This window comes from Carlito syrichta, unplaced genomic scaffold (genome assembly GCF_000164805.1).
Source record: "Carlito syrichta isolate Samal-C Ts95f unplaced genomic scaffold, Tarsius_syrichta-2.0.1 Scaffold312190, whole genome shotgun sequence".
Classification (NCBI taxonomy): Eukaryota; Metazoa; Chordata; class Mammalia; order Primates; family Tarsiidae; genus Carlito; species Carlito syrichta.
The window spans coordinates 341,140-360,025 of record NW_007256286.1 but is presented as its reverse complement, the minus strand read 5'-3'; the positions used below and the strand labels follow the sequence as shown (position 1 = coordinate 360,025).

General features: G+C 44.3%; 1 protein-coding gene across 1 annotated transcript in view; it reads right to left on the bottom strand.

Moving 5' to 3' along the window:
• The window catches only part of EXTL3 (exostosin like glycosyltransferase 3), a 34,642-nt gene that overhangs the window by 15,103 nt on the left and 653 nt on the right, over nt 1-18,886 (bottom strand). Inside the window, exons 2-3 of the mRNA XM_008069687.1 lie at nt 14,669-17,296; nt 966-1,093 (exon numbers count right to left, since the gene is read on the bottom strand). Of these exons, the coding sequence (XP_008067878.1) occupies nt 966-1,093; nt 14,669-16,816 (2,276 nt within the window). The 5' untranslated portion in view covers nt 16,817-17,296. The remainder of the gene's footprint in view (nt 1-965; nt 1,094-14,668; nt 17,297-18,886) is intronic.

Below are 18,886 nucleotides of genomic sequence, written 5' to 3'. Positions count from 1 at the left end.
CTACACTCCAGTCTGGGTGACAAGAGTGAGACTCCAACTCAAAAAAAAAGAAAGTAAAATGGACACAACCACAATGTATGCCACCAAGTTTTAGGAAGATCAATGAGATAAACCAAAGTGTTCAGTTAGTCCCGGGCACATCGTGTAGGTTCAACAAATGGTAAGCATCACCACCACCAAAACCACCTCCTCTCCCGTTCCTTTTCATTTTGAACCTCTGTTTCCAACCCCTTCTTTCCCCAGAATCTTTGGGCCCAGGACTCTGACTCTAACATGGAGCAACATGTTGCTTCTGGCTGCCTGGAGGCTAATTCCTCTGTCAACAAAACCCTCAGTTTCCCTCTAGAACTACCCCTTGCCTACAACTCAGCCCACATGGTTTGGGTTTAAGGATGATGTACTTGCAGCACCAAGAGCCGGCAGGCAACCAAGCACAGAACTCCACCTCCCTGGCCTCAGAAGAACAGCCTGTCTGACAGCTGAGCAGAACCTACAGGTGAAGAGAGATGGAATCATCTGAAAAGACTCTGGATCCAGCCACATCCTGCATCTGCCCTTGCGACCTCTAAGGGTTTGTCAGTTACCTTCAGCCAAGAAATTCATCTTGTTGCCTACTCCAGGTTTGAGTTGGTTTCCTGTCCCTCACAAACTAAAGTGAAAATCCCTGGCTGGGCATGGTGGCTCAAGCTTGTAACCCCAGGAATTTGGGAGGCCGAGGCACAAGTATTGCCTGAGTCCAGGGGTTTGAGACCAGACTGAGCAACTTGATAAGACCTCATCTTTACAATAAATCAAAAACTTAGCTGGGCATGGTGGCACGCACCTATAGTTCCAGCTACTTGGAAGGTTGAGGCAGAAGGATCGCCTGGCCCAGCAGGTCAAGGCTGCAGTGGCCGTGAGCATGCCACTGCACTCCAGTCTGGGTGACAGTGAGGCTCTGACTCAAAAAAAAGAAAATCCCTCACCGAAACCCAAACATGATTTCATCATGGCGGAGATGAGCGTCATCATCAATGGACAGGATAGCCTCTGTCTCAATTTCATTCCAGGGCAGGAATCGATTGTTCAAGCTGTTTTTCTCAGTACGAACCACCTGTAACAAGGAAGAAAAACACCAAAAGTCAATGATGCATTAAAGAAAGCAAAACCCAAATTGTCTTTAGGACAAAAGGAGATTGTGGCTAAATTTACTGAATAATTTTGCCTGCTTACCTACCTACCACTTATAAAATCTAGGATATACCTTTCAGGAATAAAAACTGCCTAATAATTCCAAAAATGTATCCGGATCTCATATTTTAAGTTTTATTCATTTGTTAACTAATTTTCTTATGCAATAAACTAAAGGTGAGGATCATTTTACATATGCAATAAACAGTCTAGGGAAATCAAAAATAACTTTCCCAAGAGAACACAAGGTGGCAGAGTAGAACTGAGATTCCGATACACAGCTCTGGAATCCCCAGCATTCTCACAAATGTTAACGTCAGACTCAGAAATCCCTTGAGTCTATGTCATTTCTGACGCCCAATTTTTATTTTAAGGCTTTTCTGGGACATAAACCAAAGGGGGAAAAAAGCACAACCTATCCTGTTGATTGACGACTTCACCTTTGCAATTCCTTCCTACAGTGCTGATTACATATACACAAGCTTTTTTCGGCTTTACATGGTGTCACTTATTTAGTAAAACAGCTCCTGCATCTTCAGAAAGTCCCAATTCAAAGACCATCTATCCAAAGTGATTCATATATGCAGTGTTTTCAACACAAAACAAAGATTAGTGCCTCAAACACTACAACTACATAACAGAAATATTTTATTTAAACCATACCTCAGATAAACCTAGTTTACCTACAATGTAAGTGGGAATGTAAGTGCTATTCACCCTGCACTTAATACTCAGATAAATGATGACCGCAGTCAGCATTTTGAGAGCTCACTTTATCCTTATAGTATCACCATCTAATTAGTCCAACTAATGAGGAACCATCATTATATTCTCAAAAACCAAAGACAGAGAACCTGATGAAGAAGAATCTTTAGAAAGTCAGGAAGGGTCATGTTACTTTCAACAGACTGTGTTACTTGTACTGAGGATCACCTCCACCTGGCATGATGACTTAATAGTATCCACAGTCTTAAATGTTATGAATGGTTTCAAAGGTACTCTGTGACCTCACCAGCATTATTTCTTCAGCTTAAAATACCTTCTCTTTCATTCTCTTCCTGGAAACTCAGCTCAGATACCTCTTGTCACACCCTCTGTGTCAGAAAGAATCATTTCTCCTGTTTTTAAAGCAGAGTCCTCATCCTTCAATTAATTCATTCCAGCACACTTATAATCCAATTAATTCAGAGCTACAAGGGCCTTGGAGATCTTACGCTCCAGCTTTCGTTTTATAAATGGACAGACTGAGGCCCAGAATGATGTCATGCAATAGGCAAACTGCAAGAGCCAGAACACTAATTCAAATCTAGCCCTTTTTCTGCTAAACTTACATTAACTTTATACATTTCTTCAAACTAAAGCCATCAGGAAAAATACATTCATTTGTGTACCATCCAGGAAAAAAAATGCTGCTAATTAAGAAATCATATGACATAGTTGATCACTTGGAATGCCTGCTTTATTACAGAGCTTTTTTAGACTTCACCTCAGCCCCAGAGGAGTTCCAGCCCGATTCAAAACAAAGAAGGATCTGTAACAGATATGTTCCCGCAGGCACCAAATGTCAGAGTCAAGCAGTAGGCAGAGAAATCCAACTTGTCTTGCAGCACATCTGACCAGCATAAAAGCCTGAGTTTGTAGCCTAGGGTCTCCTAAGCTCAGACTCAGCAGTGGCAGAACACAGGAATCGAGGCCTCGGTCAGGAAAGTGATGCCAGGCAAAGAGAGTGGATGCCAGGTACTCACCTTAGCAGCAGCCAGGCTCTGATCCCCAGAGTAAGAATGGCCACGACCAAAAGGAAAGGTTGGCAATGGCAAAGTGCCATCTACTGTAAGATGCACTCCAATTTTGGAGGGGTTAAAATGTAAAATCAGGGCTGGGTTTGGTGGCTCAGCTGTCATCCCAGCACTCTGGGAGACTGAGGCGGTGGATTGCCTGAGCCCGCAGGTTCGAGACCCGCCCGGGCAACTTGGTGAGACTTCACCTCTACAATAAATCTAAAAATGAGCCGGGCGTGATGGCACATACCTGTAGTTCCAGCTACTTGGAAGGCTGAGGAGGATCGCCAGAGCCCAGCAGATCGACGCTGGGGTGCCACTGCACTCCAGCCTAGGCAACAGAATGAGATTCCAACTCAAAAAAAAGTAAAATAAGGCTCACCTTAAAAATGATGGACGAGCCGGGCTTAGTGGCTCAGCCTGTAATCCAGTGCCTTGGGAAGCTGAGGTGAGTGGATTGCCTGAGCCCACAGGTTTGAGACCCGCCTGGGCAACTTGGTGAGACCTTATCTCTACAATAAATCAAAAATTTAGCCAGGCGTGGTAGTACACGCCTGTAGTTCCAGCTAGTTGGAAGGCTGAGGCAGAAGGATCAACGGAGCCCAGCAGGTCGAGGCTGCGGTGGCCGGGAGCAGCCACTGCACTCCAGTCTGGGCGACAGAGTGAGACTTCCAACTCAAAAAACAACAACAACAAAAAAAAATGATGGACTATGGTAGCTGTTCACTTAAACTCCCCTTAGATCATTCATTTTACTTTCCCAACACACTTAGCATTTATTTAATACAGAACTATAATTCTGTCAGTTCAACCAAGCAAAGCTCTTCAATCTAGCAGTGAATATACACACCTTAAAGTGGTCAGTACACAGAGCTTAAAATGAAGAGGAAAAAGGGCAACTGAAATTTTCAGTTCATGAATAATCACTTGTAGATTATCAATTTTATGGGTCAATTTCTAGGAAGATTATTTATAGCAAAATTAGTCAACCAGATACATAGCACAGAGCCTTAGTACTCCAAGAGTGACCCAAAGACCAACAACTGGACACATCTCCAGGGACTGGCAGAAGTGCAGAACTGCAGGCCCACCCCTAAGTCCACTGAGTCAGAATCTGTGTTTCACCAAGATCCTCAGGTGATTCCTATGCACATTCAATTTTAAGAAGCCCTAGTACAGAGGGAGAAAATGTGGCTTTGGAGTTGATCAGAAAGGCTTGAATTCAAATCCAGTCCCTCCACTTACTTGATGTGTGAACTTAAGCAACCTCTCTGCTAAATCAACACAGCACCTACAAAAGCTAAATCAACACAGCATCTACAAAAACTGAACCTATCAGCCAAACCTCACAGTTCTATAAACAACCTAACTCAGAATCTAAAAATAAGAAGCAAGAAAAACCAAAATGGTGATTTGATACCTAGAGCATATTCAGAAGCAAGTGTAATTTACAACCTGAACCAAATCAAGAGAATCTACTTGTGTGTTACAAGACTTAAGTGAGCTGAGCATGGTGTCTCACATCTGCAATCCCAGCACTTTGGAAGGCTGAGGCAAGAGGATTGCTTGAGGTCAGGAGCTCGAGATCAGCCTGGGCAGCTTGGCGAGGTCATGTCTCTACAATAAATCAAAAATTGAGCTGGGTGTGGTGGCGCACCTGTGGTTCCAGCTACTTGGAAGGCAGAGGACGAAGGATTGCCTGAGCCCAGCAGCTCAAGGCTGCAGGGATTGGGACGGTGCCACCGCACTCCAGCCTGGGTGGTAGAGTGAGACTCTGACTCAAAAAAAAGGCTTAAGTGAGGTCACAGAGCTGGAGGTCTAACAGTAAATGTGTTTTGGCCTAGATATCACACCCAATTTTTTTAGTAAGTGTATTAAAGCCCCAAACTTGGATATCAAGAAGCAAAAAGGATTAAGGACTCCTGGAACACAACACTTGCCACCCCTGCTCACTTGGCACAACTTCGGGGAATGAGAACAGAAATCAGAATAAAATAAAGTTTTTAAGGATTCACAAAAAACACAATATCGAGCATTAGTTCATTTGTGGTTATCTGACAAACAACTGTAGTCAATAAGTCTGCCTTGAGAATTTAGAACAGTGGTTTTTGACCAGGAGTGATTTTGTCCTAGGGTACACTTGGCAGTGTCTAGAGACATTTTTGGTTGTCACAACTGTGGGGGGAAAAGGATGAGCTACTTGCATCAACTGAGCAGAGGTCAAGGATGCTGTCAAATCCTACAATATACAGGAGAACCTCCACAGCAAAGAATTATCTGGTCCGGGCTCGGTAGCTCAGCCTGTAATCCAGCGCTTTGGGAGGCCAAGGTGAGTGGATTGCCTGAGCCTGCGGGTTCAAGACCCACCCGGGCAACTTGGTGAGACCTCATCTCTACAATAAATCAAAAATTAGCCGGGCATGGTAGTGCACACCTGTAGTTCCAGCTACTTGGAAGACTGAGGCGGAAGGATCACCGGAGCCCAGCAGGTTGAGGCTGCGGTGGCTGAGAGCAGCCACTGCACTCCAGTCTGGGCGATGGAGTGATACTCCAACTCAAAAAAAAAAAAAGAATCATCTGGTCCAAAGAAAGAATAACTATAGTTCGTTATCTAAAGACAATCTCCCTTTCCGCATAATCACAGAGAAGTGTGCCCTTACAAACTTTACAAATACAAACTAAATTTAAGGGAGTGCGGGAGTAAAAACTTTCTTCTAACAGTTTGCTTCAAAGCTACAGTGCTTAATGGCTAAACAAAAGCTCAGCAAACCAACCATTACTCCAGCAACAAAATCAGAAGGACAAAAAGACTCAAACAGTGCTAAGTGTGGACACACACATCAGCATCAGCCTCTAAATTTGAGAAAAAGCAGATGGAACATAAAACAAACAAGTCAACTAGAGGTAGTATGTCACGTTTAGAAAAAGTTTTCATTTTTTATGCTGTTTTGTTTCAAAATAAAAACAGCACTCCTGGCTGGGCACGGTGGCTCATCCCTGTAATCCCACCACTTGGGGAGGCCAAGGCAGGAGAATTGCTTGAGCCCAGGAGTTCAAGACCAGCCCGGGCAACATGGTGAGACCTTGTCTCTACAAAAACATCCAAAAATTAGCCAGATATGGTGGCATGTGCCTGTAGTCCCAGCTGCTAAGGAGGCTGAGGCAGGATTGCCTGAGGCAGAAGGATTGCCTGAGATCAAGGCTGCAGTGAGCCATGATTATGCCACTGCACTCCAACCTAGGCGACAGAGTAAGACCCCCAACTCAAAACAAAGCACTCCCCTAACCAACAATATTGGCTATTTCTTCATGTGACTACAGCTACTGCTATTAGATGCCTTATTGTTACACCTCAGTAACTTGTGAACAGTAAGACTTTCAAAGTATTACTTTAATTACCGGAATGACATTGACCAGAATGAATACAGTATAGTGCCTGGCATAGTGTATGTTCAACAAATGTTTTATAAATGAATGAATGAGTAGAAAAACAGGACATAATTTAGACCTACCATACTATTTTTAAAATACGGAATAAAGACTTGAGAAGTTTATGGATCAAAATTAGAGGTAAACATTCAATATCTTTAATAATATTGAATAGTAATAAGAGGAATTCACAAACCTCTTAGTATTTAATATAGTTTTCTACAGGAAAAAAAAAACCATCACCCTACAACAGTCAAGCCAGGAGCAACGCACACTAAGATTTGTTTCGCTCATCTCACACACAGTGCTCCCTAATGATGCCTCACTAGTTCTTCTGCACATCATTCATGGGAGCCTTGACCTTCTCTCATCACAATGAAACAGGACAGTGACCGGCCTAGAATCTGCCATTTAATACATTGAAAATGTCCCTTTTCTCTTCAAGATCACATGTGGCCCAGCCAGACCCAACAATCTCCCACCTCCAACAATACATACACATGTATACTACTACATATCCATATCTGAAAATGAAAATGAAACTTACGTCAAGTCTACACAAAGGCAAGAAAGGTAAACAGCAGCTCACTTGAGTTCTCCATCATCCCCTTTCTTTAACTTAAAAAAGTAACCCATCACAGAGTCCAGGAATCAGGAAAATGAGATACAGGAAGAGATGCACAGTCATGCCCACCTAACCTGCAAGGACCCAGGTAACAGTTTGAGGTGAGTGGGTGGAGAGGCTGGCAAGAGAGAAAGGACAACGGGGAAAGGAGGAGCTTAAAAGTTCTTGATTAGGTCGGGCGCAGTGGCTCACCCCTGTAATCCCAGCACTTTGGGAGGCTGAGGTGAGAGGACTGCCTGGCACAGGAATTTGAGAACAGTGTGGGCAACATGGCGGCCTCACCTCTACAATAAATTTTTTTTAAAAATTAGCCCGGCGTAATGCCGCATGCTTGTAGTCCCTGCTACTTGGAAGGCTGAGGAAGAAGGATCGCCTGAGACCAGCAGGTCGAGGTTGCAGCAGCCATGATCATGCCACTGTAACCCAAACTGAGTGATAGAGACCGCAACTCAAAAAAAAGTACTGATCATTCCAGGGACTCATTCATTCAATAAATATGGAGGGAGGAGCAGAAAGCAAAAAAATGGAAAGGAAGGAAAAGGAGTAAGAAGGCAACATAGCGAAGTGGTTTTCCATTTATGGTTGCAAGTATAAGTCTAATGCAGTACAAAACAGTTTCTGTTTTAGATTATGAGACAAGTCTGTTTTAAATGAGAAAAAGTTGTCAATGACCCCTGTGAAACTGCAGGTAAAACAGCAGAGGTGGAGGTTCAACATCAAATGAGAGAATGCAGCTGAAGACCATACATACTGCCTGGGACACAGAAAATGCTCAGAAATTGTTAGCAATCACCACATGAGATTAGCACAACCTCATCCTATTTCAATTGTCATACATTTTTGCATATACATTTTATACATATACATTTTAATTTTTATATTTTATATATATTTGTAAATGTTTAAAAAACAAGTTTGTGCCTTTCCAATAAATTTTTAAACTCTGCAACAAAGAAAAAATATGGGCCAGGCGCAGTGGCTCAAGTCTGTAATCCCAGCACTGAGGTGAGGGGATGGCCTGAGCCCACGGGTTCGAGAACAGCCTGGCCAACCTGGCAAGACCTCATCTCTGCAACAAATCAAAAAATTAGCCGGGTATAGTAGTGCGCATCTGTGGTTCTGGCTACTTGGAAGGCTGAGGCAGAAGGATCACCGGAGCCCAGCAGGTTGACGCTGGGGTGGCCGTGAGCGTGCCACTGCCCTCCAGCCTGGGCGATAGAGTGAGACTCCAATTCAAAAAAAAAATATGTACTAAACTATGGTCCGACGTCCTGAGACCTAGTTCTAATTTAGGCATGAGTTAGTCAAGTTACCTGAAGTAATAAAATTCTCACAGCCTCAGATTCCTTGTTTTGAATTAGTAAACACAGTAGTATAAACTAAGAGGAGGAGACATTACCTAAATAATTGACTTGCTATAAAGAGTAGTCATTATGCAACTTCCACAACTCTTGCTATTCATTTCTGATAGCTTTGTTTCAGGTAATTTTCCTTTGAAGCATGCAGCCGGCTCTCAAACAGGAAGACAAAGCCATAGGTACAGCCACCAAGTAAAATGTTGTCAAAGAGAAAAAACAAACCACCCAGATAAACTGCCAGATAAGACTAGTGAAGCCTATCAAACCTATACAATCTTGGAACTGGAGAAGCCGGACAAGGTTTTTCCTGTTAGTTTCACCTAGAAATCACAATACTAGGAAATTACCATCTGATTCAGTCAATGGGTATTTTTAAAAGTAGAGCGGGCACAGCCTTTTACAGCCTGAGCGGCAGAGTCCTGAGTCAGAAAGTTCACGATGCAAGAGCGCACTGCCTAGGTGGGTCCCGTCCAGTCTCCTCTCCTTCTCCCTACAGACAACTGGGCAAACAGTATTTCCCTGGCGTGATGTTTTAAGTTACCAAAATACACGGCTCTCATTGTTCAATTTGACTATCAAGGGCTGGAAGAGACAGAAAAGGGCAGTGAAAAGTAATCTTGTATCTCTCTGATTTTCATTTGGAAAAACGGGTGCATTCTAGCCTTACCCCTTCCACAGAGACCCCGGAGTCTAGAAGGGTACGTGCTGCTCATTTCTGAACGGGCTCTCTCCACCGCCACCACCAAGTCTTTTAACTAATTCTGCTCTTTTCGGCACGGTGCCACACCAAGCCTGTGACCGCCCTGCACAGCGCCCTCCAACAGCATCCTAACACATGTGGGATAAAACCCAGACTCCTTTCCACGGCCTGTATGCTCCCAGTGTGCTGGCCTCAGCCGTTTTCTCCAGCCTCCTTGCAAACTCTCTCCCAGCTGCACCATCCCAGATGCACTGGGGACTGCTTCTGGCACTTGCCATTCCCCATATGTTCTTCCAGAGTTTGTACTCACTTCATTCAAGCGTCTGCTCAAGTGTCTTCAGAATCCTTCCAAGGCCCTCTGTGTGAATTAGCTGTGGCCTTCATGAAAAGGCAGAATGGAGGCTTGGGGATTCACTGCCAAAAGACGGGTCTTGAAAACTGGGGAGCAGTAGACAGTGTGAAGATAAGCAATGCTCAGAGTGAGCCAGACTCTGTCCACAAATGGAAGATGTCCCTTCCACACAGCCCACACTTTAAGACTCTAAAAGGACGGATTTTGAGATTCTCATTTCCACAGATTGCTCTATAAAGGCCTCCTTAAACTATTTTCCAGAATATAAAGCAGAGTAAGGAAGCTGTGTGAACTGGTCAGAATAAAGTAATAATTGGAACCAAAACTTTTGGTGGAATTGTGTGTATCAAATATAGGGATTACTTGGTGTTTCTGCTTCCAGAAGGGCTGAGTAAGCTCCTACCAGGCTCAATCCTCCTGCAGAATGACAACAATAAACTCTGGACAAAATACCAAAAAAGCAATTCCTGAAGGCACTAGAATGTACAAAAGAAGGCAAGTCACGAAGGGGTGTTGAAATTTAGAGGGAGGGAATTATCAATTTGGGGAGAGTTACTGCTGCTTTTACCCCGAAAAGTAGGCCAGAACTGGCACCACAAAGGACCGCAAAAACTCTCACACAAACCCACAGTCTTTTTGGCCTGAAGAACAAGAGGAAAGGGTTTGAAGCAACCACAGCCCTGAGAAAGAGAGGAAAGTCCTGGAAGGAGAAAGTCAGAGGGGGAGCTCCGAATTCTGGGGATGAACTGCCCAGTCTCTGGCCCAGCCCTCAGCCCTGGCCTAAGCCATGCAGACTTGGTGCAGGGTGTAAGCAAAGCCGCTAAATATAAAAGGACTCACCTAGCATGCAACTTGCCATTCAAGAGACAGAATTTTCCATTTAAAGTCAACAAAATTAAGTGCCTACTAAAAAAAAAATTAACACTTTCCAGAATAAAAATAAAACCATGCTGCAGCATATCACAGTCAAACTGCTAAAATCCAAATAAAAGGACAAATATTGAAAGCAGCAAGAGAAAAACCACACATTACATATAGGGAAACAAAAATGTGAAAAACACTGACACATCACCAGAAACAATGAAGGACTGGAAATAGCGGAACATCTTTAAGGGGCCATAAAAGTGATAATCCCCAGCCCAGTGGTGTTTTCAAAAGATTTCATTCGCCTCAAACCTCTTGGCATAATAATACTCTCTGACTTCCATTAGATGTCTTTGGGGTTATGCTCCAGAAGCCAAGGAACCTGACTTAAGTGGTTGCAAAACATGCAAGAGCCAGTGAAAGAACCGGCACTCACCATCTCCAAACTGGACTGAAGAGAGCCAGTTCAAAGGGAGGCACCACGTCTTCAAAGTCCCACGCCATTCAGACGGGTGACCCGCATCAAGTGGTGGCACTCCTCCCATCTCTCTGCAAGTCCTGTCTCCTTGCCCACCCACCACCCCATGTGGGCTGAACGCTCTTTACATAGAGCATTTGGAACAGAATATCCCAAGATGGTGATGATAAACATCACCTTCACCCTAAGCTGTATCTCTTTATTTTATGTACAGAAAAGAATGAGAATTTTTAATATGTAAATCCTATCAGGTACCGGTAAGACAGTCCTCCACTTAAATAGTGAGGGCTCAATGAATTTCAGAGCCCACAGATAAGTAGCATTTCTGTCTGGTGCACAGTTGGTAGCTAAGCAAAAGAGAAAGCACAAATTGCCTGGCATTTTCTGAAATGGCATGGGGGTTCCTGGGTTGATCCATTTAGCCAACGTGCTGATTTCAAATCACTTTGCCTGAAGGATGGAATCTGAGAGATTGCCTGGGAACCACACTGGTGCTGAATTTATAAAAATCGATTAACCTTAACGTAATGAACTGGTCATGTCTGCATCTAAGTGGAAAAACCACTCTGAGATGTATCATAATAGTGCCATTCTCCTATAGGAGAGAAAGCTGCCAGTCTGTCTCTAGCCCTAATACTTGGGTACACCCAAGAGGTCAGCAATTTCAACTACTGCCCAAAACACCTCTCTGGAATAAAAAGCATAGCCAAAACACTTAGGGAATGGAGTGAAATTCTCCTGCCTGAAGTTGCTTCCTCTTTTTCAAAAGTACTAGAAAAACCTTGTATTCCTAATATGAGAAAGCTATTTAGAATGGCCTATTTGGAAAGTTTCTGGAATTTTTCAATTAGGTATTGCATTACTGCAATGGGCTGCCTGGTAATCAAAGAAGACCACTTATTTCCCACCAGAGTTAAAAGGAAGATTAGTTCTGGTAAGTTCTCTAATGAATTTCAGTCATTGTTAACCAGAGTGGCACCAGTTTCTCTACTTTCCTATCAAAATCAAAGAAAACTCAGGAAAAATGGAAAACAAAGGCTGCTTTATTATTCTTCTATTTGAGCAGCATCTACCATTCACAAATGCTTTTTTTCTATCTCGATGACATTCAGAAAGTTATAGCTCAGAAAGAAAAAAGTCTTTATAGAAATCTCTCCGTTTATAAAATGTTTCTTAACATACAAGATAACCTCTGAATTAAGTTTTAATAATCCTAGTGTTTGAATAACCTTAGATTATAAATTCAGTTAAATAATAAAATATAGGAAAAGATTCTCAGCAGTAGTAAGAAAGAAAACTTAAAGATTGTTACAGATGTAGTACAAGAGGAAGCAGAGACAACTGTGGCACAGAGAGAAATTATGTAGAGGACACAGGAAGCTTTTATCAGTGAAGCTGGTTAAAGCCATCCACAATATAGGCAGAACAGACACACTGACTTTCTTTCCTTTGACATGAAGGGGTAAGAAGAAATCAAATAATCATTTAGCACCTTCCTAAAATCCTTTTTACCTTAGATTTCTCTTTAGCCCTGAGGTAAAAAAGCTAATTAACTTATTAAAGATGACAAAATGACTACTTAACCCCAGGTCTATCACTTCAAATCTCATGCTTTTGTTATTATACCATGCTGCTGCTTAGAAAAATAATACAAATGAACTGGTTCCCAAATGAAGTAAATTTTTTTCAAAGCTAACCTTCCTGGCCAAGTACAGTGGCTCACACTTATAATTTCAGCATTCTAGAAGGCCAAGGAAGGAGGATTGCTTGAGCCCAGGAATTTGAGACCAGCCTGGGCAACATAGCAAGACCCTGTCTCTACAAAAAAAATGTTAAATATTAGCCGGGCGTGGTGGCACGTACCTGTAGTCCTAGCTATTCAGGGGGCTGAGGCGGATCACCTGAGCCCAGGAGGTCAGGGCTGTGGTGAGCTGTGATCATGCCACTGTACTCCAGTCTGGGAGACAGAATGAGACCCCGACTCAAAAAACAAAAAAAATACCACAAAAACTGAACTTCCAGCAATGTATGACCCATCAGACCTTTTGCCTTTCCTTATTGTCTTTTTCTAGAAAGTACCTATGTATGCTGCAAGGTGAGCAGCTGACACTTTGCTTAAGATTTAATCTAAGGGGCCGGGAGCGGTGGCTCAAGCCTGTAATCCCAGCACTTTGGGAGGCTGGGGTGAGAGGAGAGACCCCCTCCAGCTTGGAAGGCTGAGGCAGAAGGATCGCCTGAGCCCAGCAGGTCGAGGCTACAGTGGCCACCTCTCTCCTAGATTGCCAAATTTAATTCAGCAAGTGGATACACAGTCCTCAAAACTAAAGCCCTACCCTGTATATTTAGCTATTATCTTTCTTATAAAATACAAGACTTAACCGTGAGAGATGGAGTAAAGAATTAAAAACAACCTACAAGATACCCTTGAGGCCAGGCTCAGTGGCACAGCCTGTAATCCCAGCACTTTGGGAGGCGGAGATAAGTGGATTGCCTGAGCCTGTGGGTTCAAGACCAGTCAGGGCAACTTAGCGAGACTTCATCTCTACAATAAATCAAAAATTAGGCTGGGCTCGGTGGCTCAGCCTGTAATCCCATGCTTTGGGAGGCCAAGGTGAGTGAATTGCCTGAGCCTGCGGGTCTGAGACCCGCCTGGACAACTTGGTGAGACCTCATCTCTACAATAAATAAAAAAAAATTAGCCAGGCCTGGTAGCGCCCGCCTGTAGTTCCAGCTACTTGGAAGGCTGAGGTGGAAGGATCGCCGGAGCCCAGCATGTCGAGGCTGCGGTGGCCAGGAGCGTGCCACTGCACTCCAGTCTGGGCGACTGAGTGAGACTCCAACTCAAAAAAAAAACAACTAGGCAGGTTATAGTTCCGGCTACTTGGAAGACTGAGGCATAAGGATTGCTGGAGCCCAGCAGGTAGACGCTTGAGTGGCTGTGAGTGTGCCACGGCCTTCCAGCCTGGGCAACGTTGTGAGACTCCAACTCAAAAAAAAAAAAAAAAAAGATACCCTTGAAAAGGTTGTCGGAGTTAGTTCTTCAACTCCCAAATATCAAGCCCCAACTCCAGTCTTCAGGAAGACGTCTATAATACCTGGGAAATGACACAGGTCTTCCTAAAACCTTTGGGAAGTGATTAAAACTAGTTTCTGGAAACAGACATACTAAAGCTCGGCTCATCCACTACTTGCCATGACTTTGGGCAAATTAATTAACCTTTTCCAGCCTCAGCTGAATACATAAAAAATGAAGAAACAGTGATAAGGATATAAGTCATATAATGCTAATTACAGTGCCTAGATCCTAAGTGCCTCCTAAATGTTGACTTTCTCATCACTGTCATCAACATCTGTGTTATAACATGGATGATGTCTGTGGAATAACTGAGGGGTCCAGGATCAATTTCAGTTTCAGAGGGTCTCAGGAGATTTAGGAAGTGAGCAGCAGCGATGGAAATGGCAAGGCCTGAAAAAGCAGCAAGCAGAAACGAACTGGAATTCACAACATAGGCAGAACAGACACACTTTAATAGAGAGGACTATACATATACTTTTTTTTTTTAACCTGTACAGATTCTTTTAATCTGTACAGGTTAAAAAAAAAAAGTATATGTATAGTCCTCTCTATTAAAAGTCAGTCTCAGGAGGCTAAGGTCCAGGCTAAGCTCAGGAGGCTAAGGTGCAGAAACTACCTACTGGGGACAATGTTCACTATCTGAGGAACGGACCACCTGAGACCCAATTCCCACCACTACACAATATGTCCATGTTACAAACATGCATGTGTTCCCCCAAACCTAAAATAAAAATGCAAAAAAAAAAGCTAAGATAGCTAAAGTAAAGAAAGACAGAAAAGGAACTAAGAGTGAAATACTATTTCATGCAGTAAAAGAAACAGTTCATTTTTCTGTTACCATGATGGGGACGCCAATGTCAGGCCACAGAAGGTCCTCTGATGGCAGCTTGGGGGAATTCCACACCACTACCACCTTGTTCAGGTACGGGAGGCCATTCAGTCTCTCTAGTGAGTTCATAAGCACCTCCTCCCGCTCATAAGTCAACATCACTACTGTGAACTGCTCTCGGGGAACATTGCCTCCAAGGGCTGCCTGAAACTCCTTGCCAGAACCCCCAGCTCCACCTCCAATAGGCCGAAATCCAGTCCCTGAGCCCAAGAATTTGGCCTCTGAGGGCAACACAGGGTCAAAGGGTGTGTGGGGGAAAAGATGGAAAGGGCCAGGAGCAGAGTTCCAGCTGCGGTAAAAGTCCGTGACAGTCAAGGTAAAGTTGCGGAGGTACTTGGGTGAGGCATAAGGTGGCTCCGTTTCCACTGGCCCCAGGTCCAGGTCTCCATTGTCGGCCATGTTGGGGTCAGTTCCGGCAGCCTTGCCTGAACGATGGGGGATCTCAGCGGCTGCCTCTTCCCGGATGGGAGCTGCTGGGATCTGTATTCGAGTCCTGATCATAGCCAGCACGGTATTAAAAATACTGTCAGTGGTGGAGAAGTAAGCCTCCCAGAGAAAGCGGCCTTGCCTCCTCATGGCCAGTAGGTCACTGTCAGAGAGACTCCTTAACAGGAAGTGAACCTCAGTAACACGTGGCTTGGGCACCACCAGGGCCGCCTCATTCCACTGCAGCATGTCCTGGTACGGAAGCTGGACCTGCTCCCCCAGCACGACCGGGACAGCACCGACTTCCAGGGCTTCAAAGAGCCGCGTTGCACACCCCGATGAAACAACCAAGTGAGGGTCCCCCGGGGTGATGATGAGGGCAAAGGTGGAGAGCCTCAGCAACGCTAGGCGGTCCTCCCGCTCCCCACACAGTGCCCACTCCGTAGGCAGACTGGGCTTCAGCGGGTTTTTGCAGATAAACTCCACCAGAACCTGATCCAGCTTGCTGTCCTGGACTGCCTTTAGGGTGGCGATGATCCGGTCATCATAATCGGCTGGAGGGTCACCCTCCATTTCCTCTTCAAAGGAGCGGGCCTCCTGAAGGCTCGATCTCAGGGATTCGATCTTTTCGCCCTGGAAGGTGAAGAGATACTTCCGCTTCACTGGCACCTGTGGTGGAATTTCCATGAAGTTGGGTTCTGACATAGCGTGGACTAGTGGCGACACTACCAAGTCAAAGCCAGGCCTGTACTGGACAGCATAGAAAGTAGACTGGGCCACCATGGCACGGCCTGTGCTGACATTATATAGTAAGTTCTGTGTATGGGACTTCCGTGACAGGTTGATGATGACATGGTTGTGTCCGTCTGTCCGCCAATGTGGTAGAGAATACAGTTGCTGCTCAAGGTCGGCAGGCCGCAGCCCTACTGGCTCCTGCATTTCTCCCACTAATATCACATAAAGGCAGGCGATGTCTGCATTTTCTGTAACGTAAACATTGGCTCGAGCTGTAGCCTGAAAAGCCTGCTTGACCAAGGGATCCAGGTAGCTGCCAAAGGCAAGCTGGTCACTGTCATAAACATAGACTGGAAAACCAGAGGTGAGAGGGCAACGAGAATAATCAAAACAACTGTGGAGCCGGCAACCCCGTAAGACCTTTGGGGGAGGGAGGCCAGCGTCATCCTTCTCTGGGAGCAGTCGGATGGGCAGAGACAGCTTGGGCTGGTTTTGGGCCATGAGCTCCTTGTAGGAATGCTCCGTCTGGCTGATGACATTCTTGAGCTGAAGCAGGTCCTGCTTGGCATTCTCAATGCTCTTCTTACAGGCCTCGATCTTCAGATTCAGCTTGGCAATCTCGCTGTTCAGCTCTTGCCGCTTGGCTTCCAGCTGCAAGAGCTCTTCACTCACCGACTCACGAATGCGGCAGAGATCCAGCACGTGTTTTACCTCACAGAGCTCACTGCCAGCCCGGGGACCAAAAATCCGCTTGCCTGCCTCGTCAGCCTCATCCAACGTGGTGAGGTAATAGTGTGCAATAAGGGGGAAGAAGACCAGGATGATGAAGAGTGTGAAACTGAGCCACGTGAGGCGGATGCGGTTGGACCATCGCAACATGCAGGTCTGACCTCCGTTCCCTACTCCTCCATTCCGCAACATGGTATAGCCTGTCATGAGTTCCTCTGCAGCCCGGCCCCCTCTGCTCACGTCGGGTCACTCGCCATAACCAGGAATTTCTGTTCGACAAAACTCAATCTCGTTCTCAATCACACGCTCCCAGAAAAGTTGTGTGCTCCCTGTACAAGGCACCCAATAAAATGGAAATTTCATCTTCCTCAGCTACGACTGAAGTGGTCTCTGACCCTATTCCAGGAGATTTTAAGTTCTGGCTGTTGAACAAAGAGCACGTCCTCAATCTTTATTAAACAGTCAAAGGTACCACACTGCTGCTGAGATGACAGGGAGGAGGTTCCGGATGATGAAACCCAGGGGAAATATCGTGGAATCAGACAGACTTTTTCAACTGCCATAGCTCGTGTTCCTTGGTTTTGCTGGCCAACAAATACGCATAGTTTCTATTCTCAGTTATACAATAGCTGGTTAGGACAGAAATAAATGCCAGCCTCTTATTAATGTCATTGTCAACAATCAGGCCTGCAAAAGAAAGAGAACCATGTCAGTCTTAAAGAGATTATGATATTCAACAATCCCCCCCACTTCATTTCTAGAAAATGCTTAAATCTAATAAAATGGAACAATTTTTGGAACACTGGTGTGTCTCTAAGAACATTATAAGGTCCCTGTAGAGATTTGTTTGGTTTGGGTATTTTACTTCGAGTTAATATGAAAAGGATAAGTGTCCCAAACAGCTTCAGTTTGCAGCCCCCATCCACCCTCTGCTTATTTAACTGGACCTGGAGCACCATTAGAGTCCTACAACATGATGATCAATTAAACTAAACAGAGGACAAAGATGTCTGCAATAACAATTTGTTAGTCTATTCCACACCTAGGCATCCTCTTCAGATGAAAAGAAAGACCTGCCTATCCGATCTGAATAGCTTATGTTTACTCCTAACATGAAAGTCTCCTATTGGCTACTTAACCAAAAAAGACTCTGAGCAACTCAATTTGTTAAACTTAAAGTTGAAAAAGGGTTGAAGAGAATTCTTTTGATCTTTACTCACTAATCCAGAGACAAAATGTATTTCTTAGTTTGCTTCTCATTTATCTTCCATTAGTAGACATCGTGTGCTCTTTCTTAAAATATAAATAGTAACTTGCTCTTTTAAAAAGAACACTATTCTTAGAAATGAGAGGCATTATTTCTCATCCTTTGGAGACAGATCTCCTGTCAGATCTCAGTTTCCTAATCTTCCAAAACGGAAATAAGTGCACAGAGATAATATATGGTGTTGGCCGGGAGCAGAAGCTCAAGCCTGTAATCCCAGCACTTTGGGAGGCCAAGGTGAGTGGATTGCCTGAGACCACAGTTCGAGAACAGCCTGAGCAACTTGGCAAGACCTCATCTCTACAATAAAAACCAAAAAAATTAGCCAGATGTGGTAGCGTGCATCTGTAGTTCCAGCTACTTGGAAGGTTGAGGCAGACGGATCACCAGAGCCCAACAGGTAGATGCTGGGGTGGCCGTGAGCATGCCACTGCACTCCAGCCTGGGCGATGCAGGGAGACTCCAACTCAAAAAAAATTTAATAATAACATATTGTGTTGCTATGAAGATAAAGCACAGAGGATGGTGCAATCTCGAAACAACACTCCCAGTCCTGTCCTCTAACCAAGCTTTACTGTCACAGGCTGCAGGTGCTTTCTACTTGCTTCCCCTCAAACTCAATGTACCTAGACGCAATTCATAATATTCTGTGCCACAGAACATTCCCAATTTCTCTCATTAATTTCTTCCAAAAAATATCCACCATACTCTAAACATGTCCAAGACACACTAAGTATAACTGTGGGAGAATCTAAGATGTATAATAATCTTTGACTTCATGGAACTTCCTTTAGCCTGAGAGATAAGATATAAACAAACAACAAAGGTACTACTACAAGTAGTATAAACTTAGTAGCACTTCACAGAGGCACAATCACTCTCTCTAACTTCTTCCTTTGTTAAAAATGTACAAGGGGGGGACTCAAAAAAAAAACCAAAATTATTTTTTTTGTTTTCCTGGATGAAAAAAGTCCTCAAAGGGAAACATTTTGCAGATGTGGAAAAAGTAAAAC